Raw genomic sequence first — 22,500 nt, forward strand, 5'->3', positions numbered from 1 at the left:
GTAACCTGTGTGGCTGTTGACCAAGTATGCCTGCCCGCTGGCCTGTTCTAAAAATAGCTCAAAGAGCAGCACTTACCAGTGAGCTGCCTCTATTTTTTTTAATTGTATTTATTTACTAGCAAGCTGGTCTCGCTTTGCTCGACATTTTTAATTCTAAAAGAGACAAAACTCAAATAGAATTTGAAAATCCAAGAAAATATTTTTAAAGACTTGGTCTTCACTTGGAATAAGCGGTAGAAAATGGATGGATGGATGGGTCTTCACTTGTTTAAATAAATTCATTTATTTTTTTTACTTTGCTTCTTATTACTTTTAGAAATACAATTTTAGAGAAAAAATACAACCTTAAAAATGATTTTAGGATTTTTAAACAAATATACCTTTTTACCTTTTAAATTTCTTCCTCTTCTTTCCTGACAATTTAAATCAATGTTCAAGTAAAAAAAATGTTTTTATTATTGTAAAGAATAATAAATATTTTATTTTCTGGTTTTTCGACGAAGAATATTTGTGAAATATTTCTTCAAACTTACTATGATTAAAATTCAAAAAAATTATTCTGGCAAATCTAGAAAATCTGTAGAATCAAATTTAAATCTTATTTCAAAGTATTTTGAATTTCTTTTCAAATTTTTGTTCTGGAAAATCTAGAAGAAATACTGATTTGTCTTTGTTAGAAATATAGCTTGGTCCAATTTGTTAAATATTCTAACAAAGTGGATTTTAACCAATTTAAAACATGTCATCAAAATTCTAAAATGTATCTTAATCAGGAAAAATTACTAATGATGTTCCATAAATTATTATTATTATTTTTTTCTAAAAGATTCAAATTAGCTAGTTTTTCTCTTCTTTTTGTCGGTTGAATTTTGAATTTTAAAGAGTCGAAATTGAAGATAAACTATGTTTCAAAATTTAATTTTCATTTTTTTCGTGTTTTCTCCTCTTTTAAACCGTTCAATTAAGTGGTTTTTTTCATCATTTATTCTCTACAAAAAACCTTCCGTAAAAGGAAAAAAAAAATGTACGACGGAATGACAGACAGAAATACCCATTTTTTTATATATATATACATTTATTTATTTAGCTATTCTTGTTTAAATCACACTTACGTGTAACTTACAAATGACAATATATTTATTTATTTAAGTGTGTATCAAACTGGTAGCCCTTGGCATTAATCAGTACCCAAGAAGTAGTTTTTGGTTTCAAAAAGGTTGGTGACCCCTGTACTAGGGCATCAAATCAGTGTCAGTTGAGTCGGTCCATAGGTTGCCTGTAGGGATTTTTAATGTCCAGCAGGTGTCAGTATTTAGTGACACAGTATCAATACAGTTTTGCAATGTGTCGAAACGCTTCATGACGCCTCATCAACCCATCACTATTGTTTAACAAGTGTTGGGCTGGCACGCTGTTAATACAGATTGTAGAGGGCGCCAAATGTTGTACCATCATGGCACGCCCTTATTATAGCCGTAAGGGTGAAAATCGGTGAATATTAATCCCGGGAGTTTTCTGCGAGAGGCACTGAAATCCGGAAGTCTCACGGGCAAATTGGGGGGGTTCAGCAAGTAAGCTGCTGAGCCGCATCAGAGTGATCAAAGCCGCGGGTTGCCGACCCCTGAACTAGAACGACCAAATAGCTAGAACTAGTATGCATACAGGTAAAAGCCAGTAAATTAGAATATTTTGAAAAACTTGATTTATTTCAGTAATTGCATTCAAAAGGTGTAACTTGTACATTATATTTATTCATTGCACACAGACTGATGCATTCAAATGTTTATTTCATTTAATTTTGATGATTTGAAGTGGCAACAAATGAAAATCCAAAATTCCGTGTGTCACAAAATTAGAATATTACTTAAGGCTAATACAAAAAAGGGATTTTTAGAAATGTTGGCCAACTGAAAAGTATGAAAATGAAAAATATGAGCATGTACAATACTCAATACTTGGTTGGAGCTCCTTTTGCCTCAATTACTGCGTTAATGCGGCGTGGCATGGAGTCGATGAGTTTCTGGCACTGCTCAGGTGTTATGAGAGCCCAGGTTGCTCTGATAGTGGCCTTCAACTCTTCTGCGTTTTTGGGTCTGGCATTCTGCATCTTCCTTTTCACAATACCCCACAGATTTTCTATGGGGCTAAGGTCAGGGGAGTTGGCGGGCCAATTTAGAACAGAAATACCATGGTCCGTAAACCAGGCACGGGTAGATTTTGCGCTGTGTGCAGGCGCCAAGTCCTGTTGGAACTTGAAATCTCCATCTCCATAGAGCAGGTCAGCAGCAGGAAGCATGAAGTGCTCTAAAACTTGCTGGTAGACGGCTGCGTTGACCCTGGATCTCAGGAAACAGAGTGGACCGACACCAGCAGATGACATGGCACCCCAAACCATCACCCAACCATGCAAATTTTGCATTTCCTTTGGAAATCGAGGTCCCAGAGTCTGGAGGAAGACAGGAGAGGCACAGGATCCACGTTGCCTGAAGTCTAGTGTAAAGTTTCCACCATCAGTGATGGTTTGGGGTGCCATGTCATCTGCTGGTGTCGGTCCACTCTGTTTCCTGAGATCCAGGGTCAACGCAGCCGTCTACCAGCACGTTTTAGAGCACTTCATGCTTCCTGCTGCTGACCTGCTCTATGGAGATGGAGATTTCAAGTTCCAACAGGACTTGGCGCCTGCACACAGCGCAAAATCTACCCGTGCCTGGTGTACGGACCATGGTATTTCTGTTCTAAATTGGCCCGCCAACTCCCCTGACCTTAGCCCCATAGAAAATCTGTGGGGTATTGTGAAAAGGAAGATGCAGAATGCCAGACCCAAAAACGCAGAAGAGTTGAAGGCCACTATCAGAGCAACCTGGGCTCTCGTAACACCTGAGCAGTGCCAGAAACTCATCGACTCCATGCCACGCCGCATTAACGCAGTAATTGAGGCAAAAGGAGCTCCAACCAAGTATTGAGTATTGTACATGCTCATATTTTTCATTTTCATACTTTTCAGTTGGCCAACATTTCTAAAAATCCCTTTTTTGTATTAGCCTTAAGTAATAGTCTAATTTTGTGACACACGGAATTTTGGATTTTCATTTGTTGCCACTTCAAATCATCAAAATTAAATGAAATAAACATTTGAATGCATCAGTCTGTGTGCAATGAATAAATATAATGTACAAGTTACACCTTTTGAATGCAATTACTGAAATAAATCAAGTTTTTCAAAATATTCTAATTTACTGGCTTTTACCTGTATATCTAAAAAAAAGCATCCACAGTCTGTGGTGCACTCAGGTGGTCAGGGAGAGCGTTCCCCCAGACTGGGAGCGGCGGAGCAGAAAGCCCGGTCTCCCATAGTTCGTAGCTTTGTCCTCGGAGGTTGTTAGCCTGTCCGGAGCGGAGGTGTGGTGTGGAGGATTTGGGGGTGAGCATTTCCATGGAGGCACTGGTGGGTTAGTAGGGAGACTTTGAATTCAATCCTGAATACTCCTGGTTCTTATCTGGTCGCCGCGGATACCACTCGTCTTCCTGCAGCCGGGCAGGGAAAGAGGCGGACTTGTACCAAGGTCCCACGGTCCTTAAAGGAGCAACATTCAGTGAAAGTCCTTCCACGTCCTACCTGTGAGCTGGAGACGCAGTCAATGTAGACCCACCAGACCCGCGAGGCAAAGCAGCACCTTTGATTTGATGATGACCCCCCCCCCCCCCCACGCTTACCTTCTAATCATTTCCCAGAATGCTCTGCGTACGAGCAGCTCCGTGTGTTCCCCCGCCTGACGAACGCCAACGCTGTCTTTTCAGCTCTCCATGCTTTTCACGGAGGAGTGCGACAAGGTGCGGGACCTGATGCACGTGCACTCCTTCAGCTACGACTTCCACCTGCGGGTGGTGCACCAGTACCTGCTGGGCTGCCACACCACTCTGCGCCAGGGCTACCAGCTCACCGACTTCCTCAGCGACTTCATCTCGCAGCATCCCGACATCCCCAAGTTTGGACGCAACCACGTCTTCCAAGGTCTGGACGGCGTGCCGGGGGGGGAAAAGGAGAACCCCTCCTGACGTGTTCTTGTGTGTTCCGTCAGGATGCTTCTCCGTCCCTACGGGGATGATAACCGCCCACCAGCTCTACAACTACATCACCGACCACGCCAGCGCCTACGGCATGAAGCCCCTGCGCATGTCCAAGGCCGCCGGCGCCGCCGACGCCAAGAAGACGGCCGAGCTTCACGAGTACGCGCTGGTGGCGCTGTGGAACAGGTACCACGTGTCCCCTGGAGCAAAGACCTGGACGCCTCACCCTGACTTTGAATTCTCCCCCCCCCCGCTTCAGCTCCGGCTCTTACAAGGACCTGGAGGGTCTCCATCATCGCGACGTCTTCGACGTGTCCCTGGTGGTCTGCCACAACGCGGCGCCCTTCGAGGAGCAGTCGGACGGGGAGAGGCACGTGCTGAGGTAAGACCGGAATGAGGAATAACCGGAAACCACGACTTATTTTGCAATTAGTTGAATGCATGATGCGCACCCTGAACTCCATTGTAAAAATGGGTGTTTCTACATTTGTTGTGTTTGTTCTGTATGAGAAATAACCGGAAACCACTACTTATTTCCCAGTCACACACTGGTTTTTTAGTTACTGAATAGATTTCTACTCAATTGATTCGTATCGTTCTAAATCCAACGTACGGCCCGCCCGCGAACAGGTTTAATCCGACCCGTGGCATCGGTTTGTAAATACACTGAAACAATGTCTATTATTGGCAAGTTTGCATTAGGTGAAGTTGCAGAGTTTCCCACGGCACACCAGACAATGTGTGCCGCGGCACAGCGGTTGAAAATCATTGCTAAGCAACTCTGAAATGATATAAGATATATATATACAATGTGCTTCTGTCAGCAGCTACAACAACAAAGGCGTGTTTGCATCTTCAGAGCCGTTACCGGTTTTGTTTGTGTGCAGGTTGCGCTTCTACGTGATCATGACCAGCCAGAGAGAGCTCTTTCCCCGACTCACAGCTGACATGAGGCGCTTCAAGAAGCTGCCTCAGATCCACCGTGAACCGGGCGACGCGGGTGGCCGTCTACCCACGGACCGGGCGGAGGCCTGCCTCGGTGGCGAGCAGGACCTATGGGAGGACGCCTCCTCCGAGGCGGCGGCGGCGGCGGCCACCTCCACGCCCAGCGACGGCAACGAGTTTTACCCGCTGGTGGGCGTGTCCGCCGAGCCTCAGGGGCTGCTGTACCCCTCGCCCCTGTTCCCCCTGCTCAACAACGAGGTGGCGGTGGCCCGCCGGCAGATCCAGGCCAGCGTGGAGGAGGCCATGGGTCACTGCCGCAGGGACAACCTGTGGAGGAGGCTCTTCCACGGCGAGCACCTGGCGCTGGACAAGCTCAAGCTGACCAAGCTGACCTTCAGCGAGCTGGAGGAGCTTCTGGAATCCGTCCAGAGCCGCTCGGTGGGGGAGATCGACCCCCAGCTGGTGAGAGCCACTCTTGTCCTCCTGAAAGGATTGAAAATCATGTTTTACCTTGTAAATCATTTTATACCTTGAAAAAAAAAATGTACCTTGAAAAAAAATTTTTACCTTAAAATTTTTTTTTACCTAGAAAATCATTTTTTACCTTGAAAATCATTTTTTACCTTGAAAATCATTTTTTACATTGAAACATTTTTTTTACCTTGAATAATTTTTTCCTTGAAAATCATTTTTAACCTTGAAAAAGAAATTTACCTGGAAATTTTTTTTTTACCTTGAAAATAATTTTTTACTTTGAAAACCATTTTTTACCTTGAAAATCATTTTTTACTTTGAAAAGAATTTTTTACCTTGAAAATCATTTTTTACTTAGAAATTTTTTTTTTACCTTGATAAAAAATTTTTACCTTCCATCCATCCATTTTCTACCGCTTATTCCCTTTGAAAATCATTTTTTACCTTGAAAAAAAATTTTTACCATGAAAAATTGTTTTTACCCATGAATTTTTTTTTACCTTGAAAATCATTTTTTACCTTGAAAAAAAAAATTTACCTTGAAACATTTTTTTTTTACCTTAAAAATTTTTTTTACCTAGAAAATCATTTTTTACCTTGAAAATCATTTTTAACCTTGAAAATCATTTTTTACATTGAAATTTTTTTTTTACCTTGAATAATTTTTTCCTTGAAAATCATTTTTAACCTTGAAAAAAAAATTTACCTGGAAATTTTTTTTTTACCTTGAAAATCATTTTTTACTTTGAAAACCATTTTTTACCTTGAAAATCATTTTTTACCTTGAAAATCATTTTTTACCTTGAAAAAAAAAATTTACCTTGAAAAAATTTTTTTACCTTAAAATTTTTTTTGCCTAGAAAATCATTTTTTACCTTGAAAATCATTTTTAACCTTGAAAATCATTTTTTACATTGAAACATTTTTTTTACCTTGAATAATTTTTTCCTTGAAAATCATTTTTAACCTTGAAAAAAAAATTTACCTGAAAAAATTTTTTTTACCTTGAAAATCATATTTTACCTTGAAAAAAAAAATTTACCTTGAAAATTTTTTTTACCTTCCATCCATCCATTTTGTACCGTTTATTCCCTTTGAAAATCATTTTTTACCTTAAAAAAAAATGTTTTACCTTGAAAAAAATTTTTTACCCATGAATTTTTTTTTACCTTAAAAATAATTTTTTACCTTGAAAATCATTTTTAACCTTGAAAATCATTTTTTACATTGAAAAAAAAAATTTACCTTGAAAATTTTTTTTTACCTTCCATCCATCCATTTTGTACCGTTTATTCCCTTTGAAAATCATTTTTTAACCTTGAAAATCATTTTTTACTTTGAAAACCATTTTTTACCTTGAAAATCATTTTTTACTTTGAAAATCATTTTTTACCTTGAAAAAAAAATTTACCTTGAAAAAAAATGTTTACCTTCCATCCATCCATTTTCTACTGCTTATTCCCTTTGAAAATCATTTTTTACCTTGAAAAAAAAATTTTATCTTGAAAAATTTTTTTTACCCATGAATTTTTTTTTACCTTGAAAATCATTTGTTACCTTGAAAATCATTTTTAACCTTGAAAATCATTTTTTACCTTGAAAATTTTTTTTTACCTTGAAACATTTTTTTTTACCTTAAAAATTTTTTTTACCTAGAAAATCTTTTTTTACCTTGAAAATCATTTTTAACCTTGAAAATCATTTTTTACATTGAAAATTTTTTTTTACCTTGAATAATTTTTTCCTTGAAAATCATTTTTAACCTTGAAAAAAAAATTTACCTGGAAATTTTTTTTTTACCTTGAAAATCATTTTTTACTTTGAAAACCATTTTTTACCTTGAAAATCATTTTTTACCTTGAAAATCATTTTTTACCTTGAAAATCATTTTTTACCTAGAAAAAAAAATTTTACCTTGAAAAATTGTTTTTACCCATGAATTTTTTTTTACCTTGAAAACATTTTTTTACCTTGAATGGGTAAATCCACTTTCACTGTAGGACTTTTTTTACCCATGAATTTTTTTGAAAATCATTTTTAACCTTGAAAATCATTTTTTACCTTGAATGGGTAAATCCACTTTCACTGTAGGACTGTTTCCTGAACATGAGTCCCGCCTGGTACCAAAGTCTCATCAAGGTTCTGCTCAGCCGATTCCCTCAAAGCTGCCGACATTTTGAAGACAGCGGAATCCAGTATCTGGTGAGGATCCTCCTTCCAAACATCCATCTGGAACACACTAAGGCGGTATGATTCTGTTCCAGGCTGTGCTCAACCAGAAGTTCACCGACTGCTTCGTTCTGGTCTTTCTGGACTCCCAAGCTGGAAAAACTGTAAGTGGACTTATGTTGTCTGTACTCTGCACCGTGTTCTCATTCATCCGGGTCAGTGTAGTCCCAGGGCCGTGAGTCCATGAAAACTAGACCGTCTTTGTCATCCGTTCATGCTCCATCCTATCAGCTCTCGTCTGATAGGATGGAGACAGGATACCCAACATGTGATGTTGGGGTATGTCCCCCCGTTAAAAGATAAATACACTAGACTGATAGGATGGTGAACACACATTTGATGTTGGGGTATGTCCCCACCTTAAAAGGTAAATACACTTGTCTGAGAGGATGGCACAGACACAGGATTTGTGGGCATGTTCCCACCTTAAAAGGTAAATACACTAGCCTAAGAGGACGGTGCACACACGTGATTTATGGGCATGTAACTACCTTAAAAGGTAAATACACTAGTCTTGGAGGATGATGCAAGCACAATAATGTTGGGGTATGTCTCCATCTTAAAAGGTAAATACACTTGTCTGAGAGGATGGTACACACGGGATTTGTGGGCATGTTCCCACCTTAAAAGGTAAATACACTAGACTGAGAGGATGGTGCACACACTGTATTTGTGGGCATGTTCCCACCTTAAAAGGTAAATACACTAGTCTGAGAGGATGGTGCACACACTTTGATGTTGGGGTATGTCTCCACCTTAAAAGGTAAATACACTAGTCTGAGAGGATGGTGCACACATATGATGTTGGGGTATGTCCCCACCTTAAAAGGTAGATACACTTGTCTGAGAGGATGGTGAACACACATGTGATGTTGAGGTATGTCCACACATTTGAAGATAAATACACTAGTCTGAGAGTATGGTGCACACATATGATGTTGGGGTATGTCCCCACCTTAAAAGGTAGATACACTTGTCTGAGAGGATGGTGCACACACATTTGATGTTGGGGCATGTCCACACCTTAAAAGGTAAATACACTAGCCTGAGAGGATGGTGCACACACGTGATTTGTGGGCATGTTCCCACCTTAAAGGATAAATACACTAGTCTAGTCTAAGGATGGTGCACACATGTGATGTTGCGGTGTGTCCCCACCTTTTGAAGATAGATTCACTAGTCTAAGGATGGTGTACACATGTGATGTTGGGGTATGTCCCCACCTTAAAAGGTAAATACGCTTGTCTGAGAGGATGGTGCACACACGTTTGATGTTGGGGTATGTCTCCACCTTAAAAGGTAAATACACTAGTCTGAGAGTATGGTGCAAGCACAATAATGTTGGGGTGTGTCCCCATCTTAAAATGTATATACACTAGTCTGAGAGTATGGTGCAAGCACAATAATGTTGAGGTGTGTCCCCACCTTAAAATGTACATACACTAGTTTGAGAGTATGGTGCAAGCACAATAATGTTGGGGTATGTGAACCTTAAAAGGTAAATACACTAGCCTGAGAGGATGGTGCACACACATTTGATGTTGGGGTATGTCTCCCCGTTAAAAGATAAATACACTCGACTGATAGGATGGTGAACACACATTTTATGTTGAGGTATGTCCCCACCTTAAAAGGTAAATACACTTGTCTGAGAGGATGTCACAGACACAGGATTTGTGGGCATGTTCCCACCTTAAAAGGTAAATACACTAGCCTAAGAGGACGGTGCACACACGTGATTTATGGGCATGTCACCACCTTAAAAGGTAAATACACTAGTCTTGGAGGATGATGCAAGCACAATAATGTTGGGGTATGTCTCCATCTTAAAAGGTAAATACACTTGTCTGAGAGGATGGTACACACGGGATTTGTGGGCATGTTCCCACCTTAAAAGGTAAATACACTAGACTGAGAGGATGGTGCACACACTGTATTTGTGGGCATGTTCCCACCTTAAAGGATAAATACACTAGTCTAGTCTCAGGATAGTGTACACATGTGATGTTGTGGTATGTCCCCAACCTTAAAAGGTAAATACACTAGTCTGAGAGGATGGTGCACACACATTTGATGTTGGGGTATGTCCCCACCTGAATAGGTAAATACACTAGTCTGAGAGGATGGTGCACACATATGATGTTGGGGTATGTCCCCACCTTAAAAGGTAAATACACTAGTCTGAGAGGATGGTGCACACACATTTGATGTTGGGGTATGTACCCACCTTAAAAGGTGAATACACTTGTCTGAGAGTATGGTGCAAGCACAATAATGTTGAGGTGTGTCCCCACCTTAAAATGTACATACACTAGTCTGAGAGTATGGTGCAAGCACTATAATGTTGGGGTATGTGAACATTAAAAGGTAAATACACTAGCCTGAGAGGATGGTGCACACATGTGATGTTGGGTTATGTCCCCACCTTAAAAGGTAAATACACTTGTCTGAGAGGATGGTGCACACACGTTTGATGTTGGGGTATGTCCCCACCTTAAAGGGTAAATACACTAGTCTGAGAGGATGGTGCACACATATGACGTTGGGGTATGTCCCCACCTTAAAAGGTAGATACACTTGTCTGAGAGGATGGTGAACACACATTTGATGTTGGGGTATGTCCCCACCTTAAAAGGTAGATACACTTGTCTGAGAGGATGGTGAACACACATTTGATGTTGAGGTATGTCCCCAACTTAAAAGGTAAATACACTAGTCTGAGAGGATGGTGCACACATGTGATGTTGTGGTATGTCCACACATTTGAAGATAAATACATTAGTCTGAGAGTATGGTGCAAGCACAATAATGTTGAGGTGTGTCCCCACCTTAAAATGTACATACACTAGTCTGAGAGTATGGTGCAAGCACAATAATGTTGGGGTATGTGAACCTTAAAAGGTAAATACACTAGCCTGAGAGGATGGTGTACACACATTTGATGTTGGGGCATGTCCACACCTTAAAAGGTTAATACACTAGCCTGAGAGGATGGTGCACACACGTGATTTGTGGGCATGTTCCTGCCTTAAAAGGTAAATACACTAGCCTGAGAAGATGGTGCACACACGTTATTTGTGGGCATGTTCCCACCTTAAAGGATAAATACACTAGTCTAGTCTAAGGATGGTGCACACATGTGATGTTGCGGTGTGGCCCCACCTTTGAAGATAGATTCACTAGTCTAAGGATGGTGTACACATGTGATGTTGGGGTATGTCCCCACCTTAAAAGGTAAATACACTTGTCTGAGAGGATGGTGCACACACGTTTGATGTTGGAGTATGTCTCCACCTTAAAGGGTAAATACACTAGTCTGAGAGGATGGTGCACACATATGATGTTGGGGTATGTCCCCACCTTAAAAGGTAGATACACTAGTCTGAGAGGATGGTGCACACATGTGATGTTGGGGTACGTCCACACATTTGAAGATAAATACACTAGTCTGAGAGTATGGTGCAAGCACAATAATGTTGGGGTGTGTCCCCACCTTCAAATGTATATACACTAGTCTGAGAGTATGGTGCAAGCACAATAATGTTGGGATATGTCCCCACCTTAAAAGGTAAATACACTAGTCTGAGAGTATGGTGAACACACATTTGATGTTGGGGTATGTCCCCACCTTAAAAGGTAAATACACTAGTCTGAGAGGATGGTGCACACATATGATGTTGGGGTATGTCCCCACCTTAAAAGGTATATACACTTGTCTGAAAGGATGGTGAACACACATTTGATGTTGGGGTATGTCCCCACCTTAAAAGGTAAATACACTAGTCTGAGAATATGGTGAACACACATTTGATGTTGGGGTATGTCCCCACCTTAAAAGGTAAATACACTAGCCTGAGAGGATGGTGAACACACATTTGATGTTGGGGTATGTCCCCACCTTAAAAAGGTAAATACACTAGTCTGAGAGGATGGTGCACACATGTGATGTTGTGGTATGTCCACGCCCTTGAAGATAAATACACTGGTCTGAGAGTATGATGCAAGCACAATAATGTTGGGGTGTGTCCCCACCTTAAAATGTATATACACTAGTCTGAGAGTATGGTGCAAGCACAATAATGTTGGGGTTTGTCCCCACCTTTAAAGGTAAATACACTAGTCTGAGAGTATGGTGAACATACATTTGATGTTGGGGTATGTCCCCACCTTAAAAGGTAAATACACTTGTCTGAAAGGATGGTGCACACATGTTTGATGTTGGGGTATGTCCCCACCTTAAAGGGTAAATACACTAGTCTGAGAGGATGGTGCACACATATGATGTTGGGGTATGTCCCCACCTTAAAAGGTAGATACACTTGTCTGAGAGGATGGTAAACACATTTGATGTTGGGGTATGTCCCCACCTTAAAAGGTAAATACATTAGTCTGAGAGGATGGTGCACATGTGTGATTTGTGGCCATGTTCCCACCTTAAAAGGTAATTACACTGCATCCAGCACCATCCTCTCAGACCCGAGCTGTCCTATCTAGTATGAGACTCTGACCAGTGGACTCCGAGTGTTGTAAACCTGCAAACTGTCCTTCCAGAGCTTGAAGGTGGTGCTACGCGAAGCTCTGCCCCCTCAGCCGCAGGACGGCAGCAGCCCGCCGGCCCTGATGGTGTCCATGTACCACCACCTGGAGTCGGTCATCAACACGGCCTGCTACAACCTCTGGACCGGACTCTTGTGACCGGACTGCCCTCTGAAGTGTTTTTATTCAAGATCAGCATGGAACATTTCAATCGTTGGCTCACTGTCCTGCGGGTCTGACAAGGTGCAGCTGACTCGTTTTGGACTCTCGCCCAAAAAGCCGAGTGACTGATGAGGTGTTAAAAAGGCTTCGGACTCGGTCTTCAGTTCTGGAGAGACAAGACTCGGGTGATGAAACGCAGCACTTTACCGACGCCGCCTCAGTGCGGGCCCTCGGACTTCCCCACGCATCACGTGTCCTGAAGTGCCTTTTTTTTTTGGTTTGACCTTTTTTTTTCCTTTAGGGTGTCCAACACTGGAGCGGGATCATGTGACCACGGTGCGATCCTACAATAAATCACACAAACACAACTTATTTTGGTTCCTTCCACAAAGAACCCAGTTGGCCTTTGTTGTTTTATTCTTCAGAACTGTTCCTGGCGCTCCAGTAGTCCTGCAGCCGGGCCGTCACTTCCTGGCGCTCCAGTAGTCCTGCAGCCAGGCCAGACTCTCCTGAGTGCTCCCTAGGAGGACACATCTCACGTCACATGGGACCACGGTCACCCGACGTCGTGTCCTGACCTCGGGGTTTGTACTCGCAGCCCACGTAGCCCCGGTAGCCCAGCTCCTCCAGCGTGGTGAAGATGTAGTCGTAGTTCAGTTCTCCGGCGCTGTCCGGCTCGTTCCTGCCCGGAACCTGGGCCACCTGAACGTGACCTGAGGGACACCAGCAAAGTTCTAGTCCACCCTTTAGCAAATCACATTCTTATTCATCCCCTCAATTTTTGTGTTATTATTATATAAGAATTAATCAGCCAATCAAAGTTGATTTATATAGCCCTTAATCACAAGTGTCTCAAAGGGCTGCAAAAACATTTTCCATGCAACCAGAAGGAGCTTTTGCACCCTCTAAATCATTTTCACTGAGGGCCACATGGCAGTTATGTTTGGCCCCAGAGGGCCACGTCTAACAGTCAATACTATTATTACACCATTTTGTTTTAATCAAATCAAATCAAATCAACTTTATTTATAGAGCACATTTAAAATTTACCACAGGGGTAGCCAAAGTGCTGTACAATGAGCAGGTTAAAAGATAAAACGAGTACCGAGCAAACACAACACAATACAAACAGAACACGATAAAAAATAAATAATTAAAATAGAATTAATAAAAACATAAAAACATAAAAACAGGATCACAGCAGGTGTATTATGGGGCGCCATTGCAGGATGGATATCACTCAGTGTTAAAAGCCATGGAATAAAAGTATGTTTTTAAGAGAGATTTAAAAACAGGAAGAGAGGAGGCTTGTCTAACACTCAGGGGTAGGTCGTTCCAGAGCTTGGGAGCAGCAACGGCAAAAGCTCTGTCACCTCTAAGCTTCAGCCTTGTGTCAGGGACCGTCAACAGCAGCTGATCGGCTGATCTTAAGGATCGGGTGGGGCAGTAAGGCTGAAGGAGGTCGGAGAGATAGGTTGGCGCGAGGTTGTTTAGACATTTAAAAACAAATAAAAGGAGTTTAAAATGTATTCGGTAACGCACAGGGAGCCAGTGAAGGGACGCTAAAATAGGGGTGATGTGCTCACGTCTGCGGGTCTGTGTTAGCAGACGAGCAGCAGAGTTCTGCACGAGCTGCAGGCGGGCGAGGGAGGCCTGGCTAATGCCAACATACAGGGCATTGCAGTAGTCAAGACGAGTCGAGATAAAAGCGTGGATTAATTTCTCAAGATCATGTCTTGATAGAAGCGGTTTCACTTTCGCTATTTGGCGTAATTGATAAAAGCTTTTTTGAACGACGCTGCTGATTTGTTTTTCGAATTTAAAATCTGAGTCAAACTTTACCCCCAGGTTTGTGACAGAGTCGCTGAGATACGGGGTCAGAGTGCCGAGGTCAACGTTGGGGGAGGGAGAGCGACTTGGACCGAACAACATAACTTCTGTTTTATCTTCATTTAGGCTCAGGAAGTTAGCTGAAAGCCAGACTTTGATGTCGTGCAGGCAGTCAATAAGACGTTGAACCGTGTTATTTTGTGCCATGGGAAAATAAATCTGGCAATCATCGGCATAAAAATGAAATGCAATACTGTACTTCCTAAAAATAGAACCAAGGGGGAGAAGGTAAAGTGCAAATAAAATTGGGGCAAGGATTGAGCCCTGGGGGACCCCATGTGGTAAAGGAGCTGTGGACGACATAAAACTGTCTACTTTTACACAAAAACTCCTGTCGGTTAGGTACGACCGGAACCAGTTGAGGGCGGCGCCCTTAATGCCCACACAGTTCTCAAGACGAGTGATTAAGGTGGCGTGGTCGACGGTGTCGAACGCAGCAGACAGATCTAAAAGCACCAGGACAACATATTTACCAGAATCAGTGGACAGGAGGACATCGTTAAAAACTTTTAGAAGCGCTGACTCTGTGCTGTGGAGGGCTTTAAAACCGGACTGGAACAGCTCAGTGATACCATTATCCTCTAAGAAGGGCAACAACTGACTGTAGACAACCTTCTCTAATATTTTGGAAATGTATGGAAGATTAGAGATAGGTCTGAAGTTAGAGAGGAGAGAGGGGTCGAGGCTGGGTTTTTTAAGTAGAGGTCGTACCACTGCATGTTTAAACTCTACTGGAACTATTCCAGAAGAGAGGCTACTATTGATAATGTTAAGGACACTTGTATGTTTTAGAAGTTTTTCTAAAAAAATAAAATGTAAAAAAAAATATATAGTAAGTTGTAATAATTTCACTACAAAATGTAGTGTATATTACTATAAATTATTATATAATGTAGTGTATATTACTGTAAATTATTATATAATTTTAGTGTGTATTACTGTAATTTATTGTATAATGTAGTGTATATTACTGTAAATTATTATATAATTTTAGTGTGTATTACTGTAATTTATTATATAATGTAGTGTATATTACTATAAATTATTAGATAATGTAGTGTATATTACTGTAATTTATTATATAATGTAGTGTATATTACTGTAAATTATTATATAATTGTAGTGTATATTAGTGTAAATTATTATATAATTGTAGTGTATATTAGTGTAAATTATTATATGTGTATTTTACTATAATTTATTATATAATGTAGTGTATATTACTCTAATTTATTATGTAATTTTAGTTTATATTACTGTAATTTATTATATAATTTTAGTGTATATTACTGTAATTTATTGTATAATGTAGTGTATATTACTGTAATTTATTATATAATGTAGTGTATATTACTCTAATTTATTATGTAATTTTAGTTTATATTACTCTAATTTATTATATTATGTAGTGTATATTACTGTAATTTATTATATAATGTAGTGTATATTACTGTAATTTATTATATACATTTAGTGTATATTACTGTAATTTATTATATAATTTTAGTGTATATTACTGTAATTTATTATATAATGTAGTGTATATTACTGTAATTTATTATATAATGTAGTGTATATTACTCTAATTTATTATGTAATTTTAGTTTATATTACTCTAATTTATTATATAATGTAGTGTATTTTACTGTAATTTATTATATAATGTAGTGTATATTACTCTAATTTATTATGTAATTTTAGTTTATATTACTGTAATTTATTATATAATGTAGTGTATATTACTGTAATTTATTATACAATGTAGTGTATATTACTCTAATTTATTATGTAATTTTAGTTTATATTACTCTAATTTATTATATAATGTAGTGTATTTTACTGTGATTTATTATATAATGTAGTGTATATTACTCTAATTTATTATATAATTTTAGTGTATATTACTCTAATTTATTATATAATGTAGTGTATTTTACTTTAATTTATTATATAATGTAGTGTATAATACTGTAATTTATTATATAATGTAGTGTATATTACTGTAAAGTATTATATAATGTAGTGTATTTTACTGTAATTTATTATATAATGTAGTGTATTTTACTGTAATTTATTATATAATGTAGTGTATTTTACTGTAATTTATTATATAATGTAGTGTATATTACTCTAATTTATTATGTAATTTTAGTTTATATTACTGTAATTTATTATATAATGTAGTGTATATTACTGTAATTTATTATATAATGTAGTGTATATTACTCTAATTTATTATGTAATTTTAGTGTATATTACTCTAATTTATTATATTATGTAGTGTATTTTACTGTAATTTATTATATAATGTAGTGTATATTACTGTAATTTATTATATAATGTAGTGTATATTGCTCTAATTTATTATATAATTTTAGTGTATATTACTCTAATTTATTATATAATGTAGTGTATTTTACTTTAATTTATTATATAATGTAGTGTATATTACTGTAATTTATTATATAATTTTAGTGTATATTACTCTAATTTATTATATAATTTTAGTGTATATTACTCTAATTTATTATGTAATGTAGTGTATTTTACTGTAATTTATTATATAATGTAGTGTATATTACTGTAATTTATTATATAATGTAGTGTATATTACTGTAATTTATTATATAATGTAGTGTATATTACTGTAAATTATTATATAATGTAGTGTATATTACTGTAATTTATTATATAATGTAGTGTATATTACTGTAATTTATTATATAATGTAGTGTATTTTACTGTAATTTATTATATAATGTAGTGTATATTACTGTAATTTATTATATAATTTTAGTGTATATTACTGTAATTTATTATATAATGTAGTGTATTTTACTGTAATTTATTATATAATGTAGTGTATATTACTCTAATGTATTATGTAATTTTAGTTTATATTACTCTAATTTATTATATTATGTAGTGTATATTACTGTAATTTATTATATAATGTAGTGTATATTACTCTAATTTATTATATAATGTAGTGTATTTTACTTTAATTTATTATATAATGTAGTGTATATTACTGTAATTTATTATATAATTTTAGTGTATATTACTCTTATTATATAATTTTAGTGTATATTACTCTAATTTATTATGTAATGTAGTGTATTTTACTGTAATTTATTATATAATGTAGTGTATATTACTGTAATTTATTATATAATGTAGTGTATATTACTGTAATTTATTATATAATTTTAGTGTATATTACTGTAATTTATTATATAATGTAGTGTATTTTACTGTAATTTATTATATAATGTAGTGTATATTACTCTAATGTATTATGTAATTTTAGTTTATATTACTCTAATTTATTATATTATGTAGTGTATATTACTGTAATTTATTATATAATGTAGTGTATTTTACTGTAATTTATTATATAATGTAGTGTATTTTACTGTAATTTATTATATAATGTAGTGTATATTACTCTAATTTATTATGTAATTTTAGTTTATATTACTGTAATTTATTATATAATGTAGTGTATTTTACTGTAATTTATTATATAATGTAGTGTATATTACTCTAATTTATTATGTAATTTTAGTTTATATTACTCTAATTTATTATATTATGTAGTGTATTTTACTGTAATTTATTATATAATGTAGTGTATATTACTGTAATTTATTATATAATGTAGTGTATTTTACTGTAATTTATTATATAATGTAGTGTATATTACTCTAATTTATTATGTAATTTTAGTTTATATTACTCTAATTTATTATATTATGTAGTGTATTTTACTGTAATTTATTATATAATGTAGTGTATATTACTGTAATTTATTATATAATGTAGTGTATATTACTCTAATTTATTATGTAATTTTAGTTTATATTACTCTAATTTATTATATTATGTAGTGTATTTTACTGTGATTTATTATATAATGTAGTGTATATTACTGTAATTTATTATATAATGTAGTGTATATTGCTCTAATTTATTATATAATTTTAGTGTATATTACTCTAATTTATTATATAATGTAGTGTATTTTACTTTAATTTATTATATAATGTAGTGTATATTACTCTAATTTATTATATAATTTTAGTGTATATTACTCTAATTTATTATGTAATGTAGTGTATTTTACTGTAATTTATTATATAATGTAGTGTATATTACTGTAAATTATTATATAATGTAGTGTATATTACTGTAAATATATAATGTAATGTATATTACTGTAATTTATGATATAATGTAGTGTATTTTACTGTAATTTATTATATAATGTAGTGTATATTACTGTAATTGTATAATGTAGTGTATATTACTGTAATTTATTATATAATGTAGTGTATATTACTGTAATTTATGATATAATGTAGTGTATATTACTGTAATTTATGATATAATGTAGTGTATTTTACTGTAATTTATTATATAATTTTAGTGTATATTACTGTAATTTATTATATAATGTAGTGTATTTTACTGTAATTTATTATATAATGTAGTGTATGTTACTGTAAATTATTATATAATGTAGTGTATATTACTGTAATTATATAATGTAGTGTATATTGTAATTTATTATATAATTTTAGTGTATATTACTCTAATTTATTATATAATGTAGTGTATTTTACTGTAATTAATTATATAATGTAGTGTATATTACTGTAATTTATTATATAATGTAGTGTATATTACTGTAATTTATTATATAATGTAGTGTATATTACTGTAATGTATTATATAATTTTAGTGTATATTACTCTAATTTATTATATAATGTAGTGTACATTACTGTACATTATTATATAATGTAGTGTATATTACTGTAAATGGAAAAACAGTACTGCTGTTTTTATGGTAAAAAAAAAAGGCAGCGCAGTTGACAGAATTTTATTGTAACATTTACATTTGTTTTTTTTTACTGTAATTTTTTTTTTTTAAATGCAATTTTACAGTAAAATTTTGGCGCCTGAGCTGTTTGTTTTTACCGCAAATCAAGAATTGTAGATTTTTGGGTGTATTACTGTAAATGCCAAAAGGACACCACAGTTTATTACAGCATAAAAAGTGCTGTTTTTTTCATTTAGAGAAAAATGCTGTAAAAAGCACAGTAAATTTCACAATTTGACCATGAAATATATTGCTACTTTTACATTACACTATTTGATGGATAATAAATCATTATTATTAGTATTTATTTTCTATTTAAAAAATGGTTTAAATGTTTAATATATTTTTGCATAATTAGACAATATTTAAGTGAACATAATTTGGAGTACATATATTGGTTTTCCCAAAATAGAAAGAAAGAATACATTTAGTAAGAAAAGTTACAGTACTTTATTGATACTTGTTATTTCCAGGCTTTCCAGGGCCAATTAAAATGACTTTGACACATGTGCTCTAACCTGTTTTAATATAATTATTATACCAAATAATACATTGCCAGAATCGGTTTGAATGGAGAATCGTGTTGAATCTATTCTGAATCATATCGTCACCCCAGAAATGGAATGGAATCGTCAGGTACCCAAATAGTCACACCCCTAGTTTATTTTTAGGAAGTTCTTCTTTAACGTTGAAGTAAGACTTCCACTACGTCATCCTCCTGCGTCCACGTTACCAAGACCCCCAGCTCCTTGCATTTAAAAAGTTACATTTTCAGTACAAATATCACAAATAATGTTTTACACTTCAAACCAGGCGGTGTCCAATGTTAATTATTTGTATTGACCTATTAAAGGCTCCAATTACTTCACATCAAAAATATCACTCGGAAATATTTTGGTGGGAAAAGAGTGCATATTTTGTGTGTTTGCCATAAAAAAAACTAAGATTTTGTAGTGTATATTACTGTAAATTATTATATAATGTAGTGTATATTACTGTAATTTATTATATAATGTAGTGTATTTTACTGTAATTTATTATATAATGTAGTGTATATTACTGTAATTTATTATATAATTCTAGTGTATATTACTGTAATTTATTATATAATGTAGTGTATTTTACTGTAATTTATTATATAATGTAGTGTATATTACTCTAATGTATTATGTAATTTTAGTTTATATTACTCTAATTTATTATATTATGTAGTGTATATTACTGTAATTTATTATATAATGTAGTGTATTTTACTGTAGTTTATTATATAATGTAGTGTATATTACTCTAATATATTATGTAATTTTAGTTTATATTACTGTAATTTATTATATAATGTAGTGTATTTTACTGTAATTTATTATATAATGTAGTGTATATTACTCTAATTTATTATGTAATTTTAGTTTATATTACTCTAATTTATTATATTATGTAGTGTATTTTACTGTAATTTATTATATAATGTAGTGTATATTACTGTAATTTATTATATAATGTAGTGTATATTACTCTAATTTATTATGTAATTTTAGTTTATATTACTCTAATTTATTATATTATGTAGTGTATTTTACTGTAATTTATTATATAATGTAGTGTATATTACTGTAATTTATTATATAATGTAGTGTATATTACTCTAATTTATTATGTAATTTTAGTTTATATTACTCTAATTTATTATATTATGTAGTGTATTTTACTGTAATTTATTATATAATGTAGTGTATATTACTCTAATTTATTATATAATTTTAGTGTATATTACTCTAATTTATTATATAATTATGTGTATTTTACTTTAATTTATTATATAATGTAGTGTATATTACTGTAATTTATTATATAATTTTAGTGTATATTACTCTAATTTATTATATAATTTTAGTGTATATTACTCTAATTTATTATGTAATGTAGTGTATTTTACTGTAATTTATTATATAATGTAGTGTATATTACTGTAAATATATAATGTAATGTATATTACTGTAATTTATGATATAATGTAGTGTATTTTACTGTAATTTATTATATAATGTAGTGTATATTACTGTAAATTATTATATAATGTAGTGTATATTACTGTAATTGTATAATGTAGTGTATATTACTGTAATTTATTATATAATTTTAGTGTATATTACTCTAATTTATTATATAATGTAGTGTATTTTACTGTAATTTATTATATAATGTAGTGTATATTACTCTAATTTATTATATAATTGTCGTGTATATTACTCTAATTTATTATATAATGTAAATTAGAGTAATATACACTAAGATTTCTTTGACAAAAAGAATCCCGCCCACCTCAACCTCCTCATGCTCTCTCAGGAAGAGCATGTCCCAAATTCCAAGCTGCTGTTTTGAGGCATGTTAAAAAAAAATAATGCACTTTGTTGGCTTTTTTTTTTTTTTACATAACTTGAGTTGATTTATTTTGGAAAACCTTGTTACATTGTTTAATGCATCCAGCGGGGCATCACAACAAAATTAGGCATACTAATGTGTTCATTCCACCACTGTATATATCGGTATCAGTTGATATCGGAATCGGTCATTGTTTTACTTCTTGTCTTGCGCTCCTATTTTGGTGACTTTTTCTCTTTTTTTGGTATTTTCCTGTAGCAGTTTCATGTCTTCCTTTGAGCGATATTTCCCGCATCTACTTTGTTTTAGCAATCAAGAATATTTCAGTGGTTTTTATCCTCCTTTGTGGGGACATTGTTGATTGTCATGTCATGTTCGGATGTACTTTGTCTTTGCTCCACAGTAAGTCTTTGCTGTCGTCCAGCATTCTGTTTTTGTTTACTTTGTAGCCAGTTCAGTTTTAGTTTGGTTCTGCATAGCCTTCCCTAAGCTTCAATGCCTTTTCTTAGGGGCACTCACCTTTTGTTTATTTTTGGTTTAAGCATTAGATACCTTTTTACCTGCACACCATCATCGTCGTTCTCGACATCTACAAAGCAATTATTATTAACACACTATTATGTTAGATCCACTATGGACTGAAGTCTCACACTATTATGTTAGATCCACTATGGACTGGACTCTCACACTATTATGTTAGATCCACTATGGACTGGACTCTCACACTATTATGTTAGATCCACTATGGACTGGACTCTCACACTATTATGTTAGATCCACTATGGACTGGACTCTCACACTATTATGTTAGATCCACTATGGACTGGACTCTCACACTATTATGTTAGATCCACTATGGACTGGACTCTCACACTATTACGTTAGATCCACTATGGACTGGACTCTCACACTATTATGTTAGATCCACTATGG

The 22,500-nt window shown here is 34.8% G+C and overlaps 2 protein-coding genes across 4 annotated transcripts in view; one reads left to right on the forward strand and one right to left on the reverse strand.

The window, feature by feature from the left end:
* Positions 1–12,782, forward strand: part of szt2 (SZT2 subunit of KICSTOR complex) — a 332,720-nt gene extending 319,938 nt beyond the window's left edge. For both annotated transcript variants that reach the window (XM_061978415.1, XM_061978416.1), the window contains 7 exons: positions 3,799–4,012; positions 4,080–4,254; positions 4,328–4,450; positions 4,956–5,475; positions 7,579–7,689; positions 7,752–7,820; positions 12,268–12,782. In XM_061978415.1, coding sequence (XP_061834399.1) covers positions 3,799–4,012; positions 4,080–4,254; positions 4,328–4,450; positions 4,956–5,475; positions 7,579–7,689; positions 7,752–7,820; positions 12,268–12,411 — 1,356 coding nt within the window. In that variant the 3' untranslated portion in view covers positions 12,412–12,782. The remainder of the gene's footprint in view (positions 1–3,798; positions 4,013–4,079; positions 4,255–4,327; positions 4,451–4,955; positions 5,476–7,578; positions 7,690–7,751; positions 7,821–12,267) is intronic.
* Position 12,783: 1 nt separating this feature from the next.
* hyi (hydroxypyruvate isomerase) overlaps positions 12,784–22,500 on the reverse strand; it is a 15,769-nt gene continuing 6,052 nt past the window's right edge. For both annotated transcript variants that reach the window (XM_061978425.1, XM_061978423.1), the window contains exons 7-8: positions 12,993–13,127; positions 12,784–12,934 (exon numbers count right to left, since the gene is read on the reverse strand). In XM_061978425.1, the coding sequence (XP_061834409.1) occupies positions 12,879–12,934; positions 12,993–13,127 (191 nt within the window). In that variant the 3' untranslated portion in view covers positions 12,784–12,878. The remainder of the gene's footprint in view (positions 12,935–12,992; positions 13,128–22,500) is intronic.

This window comes from Nerophis lumbriciformis, linkage group LG18, assembly GCF_033978685.3.
Source record: "Nerophis lumbriciformis linkage group LG18, RoL_Nlum_v2.1, whole genome shotgun sequence".
NCBI lineage: Eukaryota > Metazoa > Chordata > Actinopteri > Syngnathiformes > Syngnathidae > Nerophis > Nerophis lumbriciformis.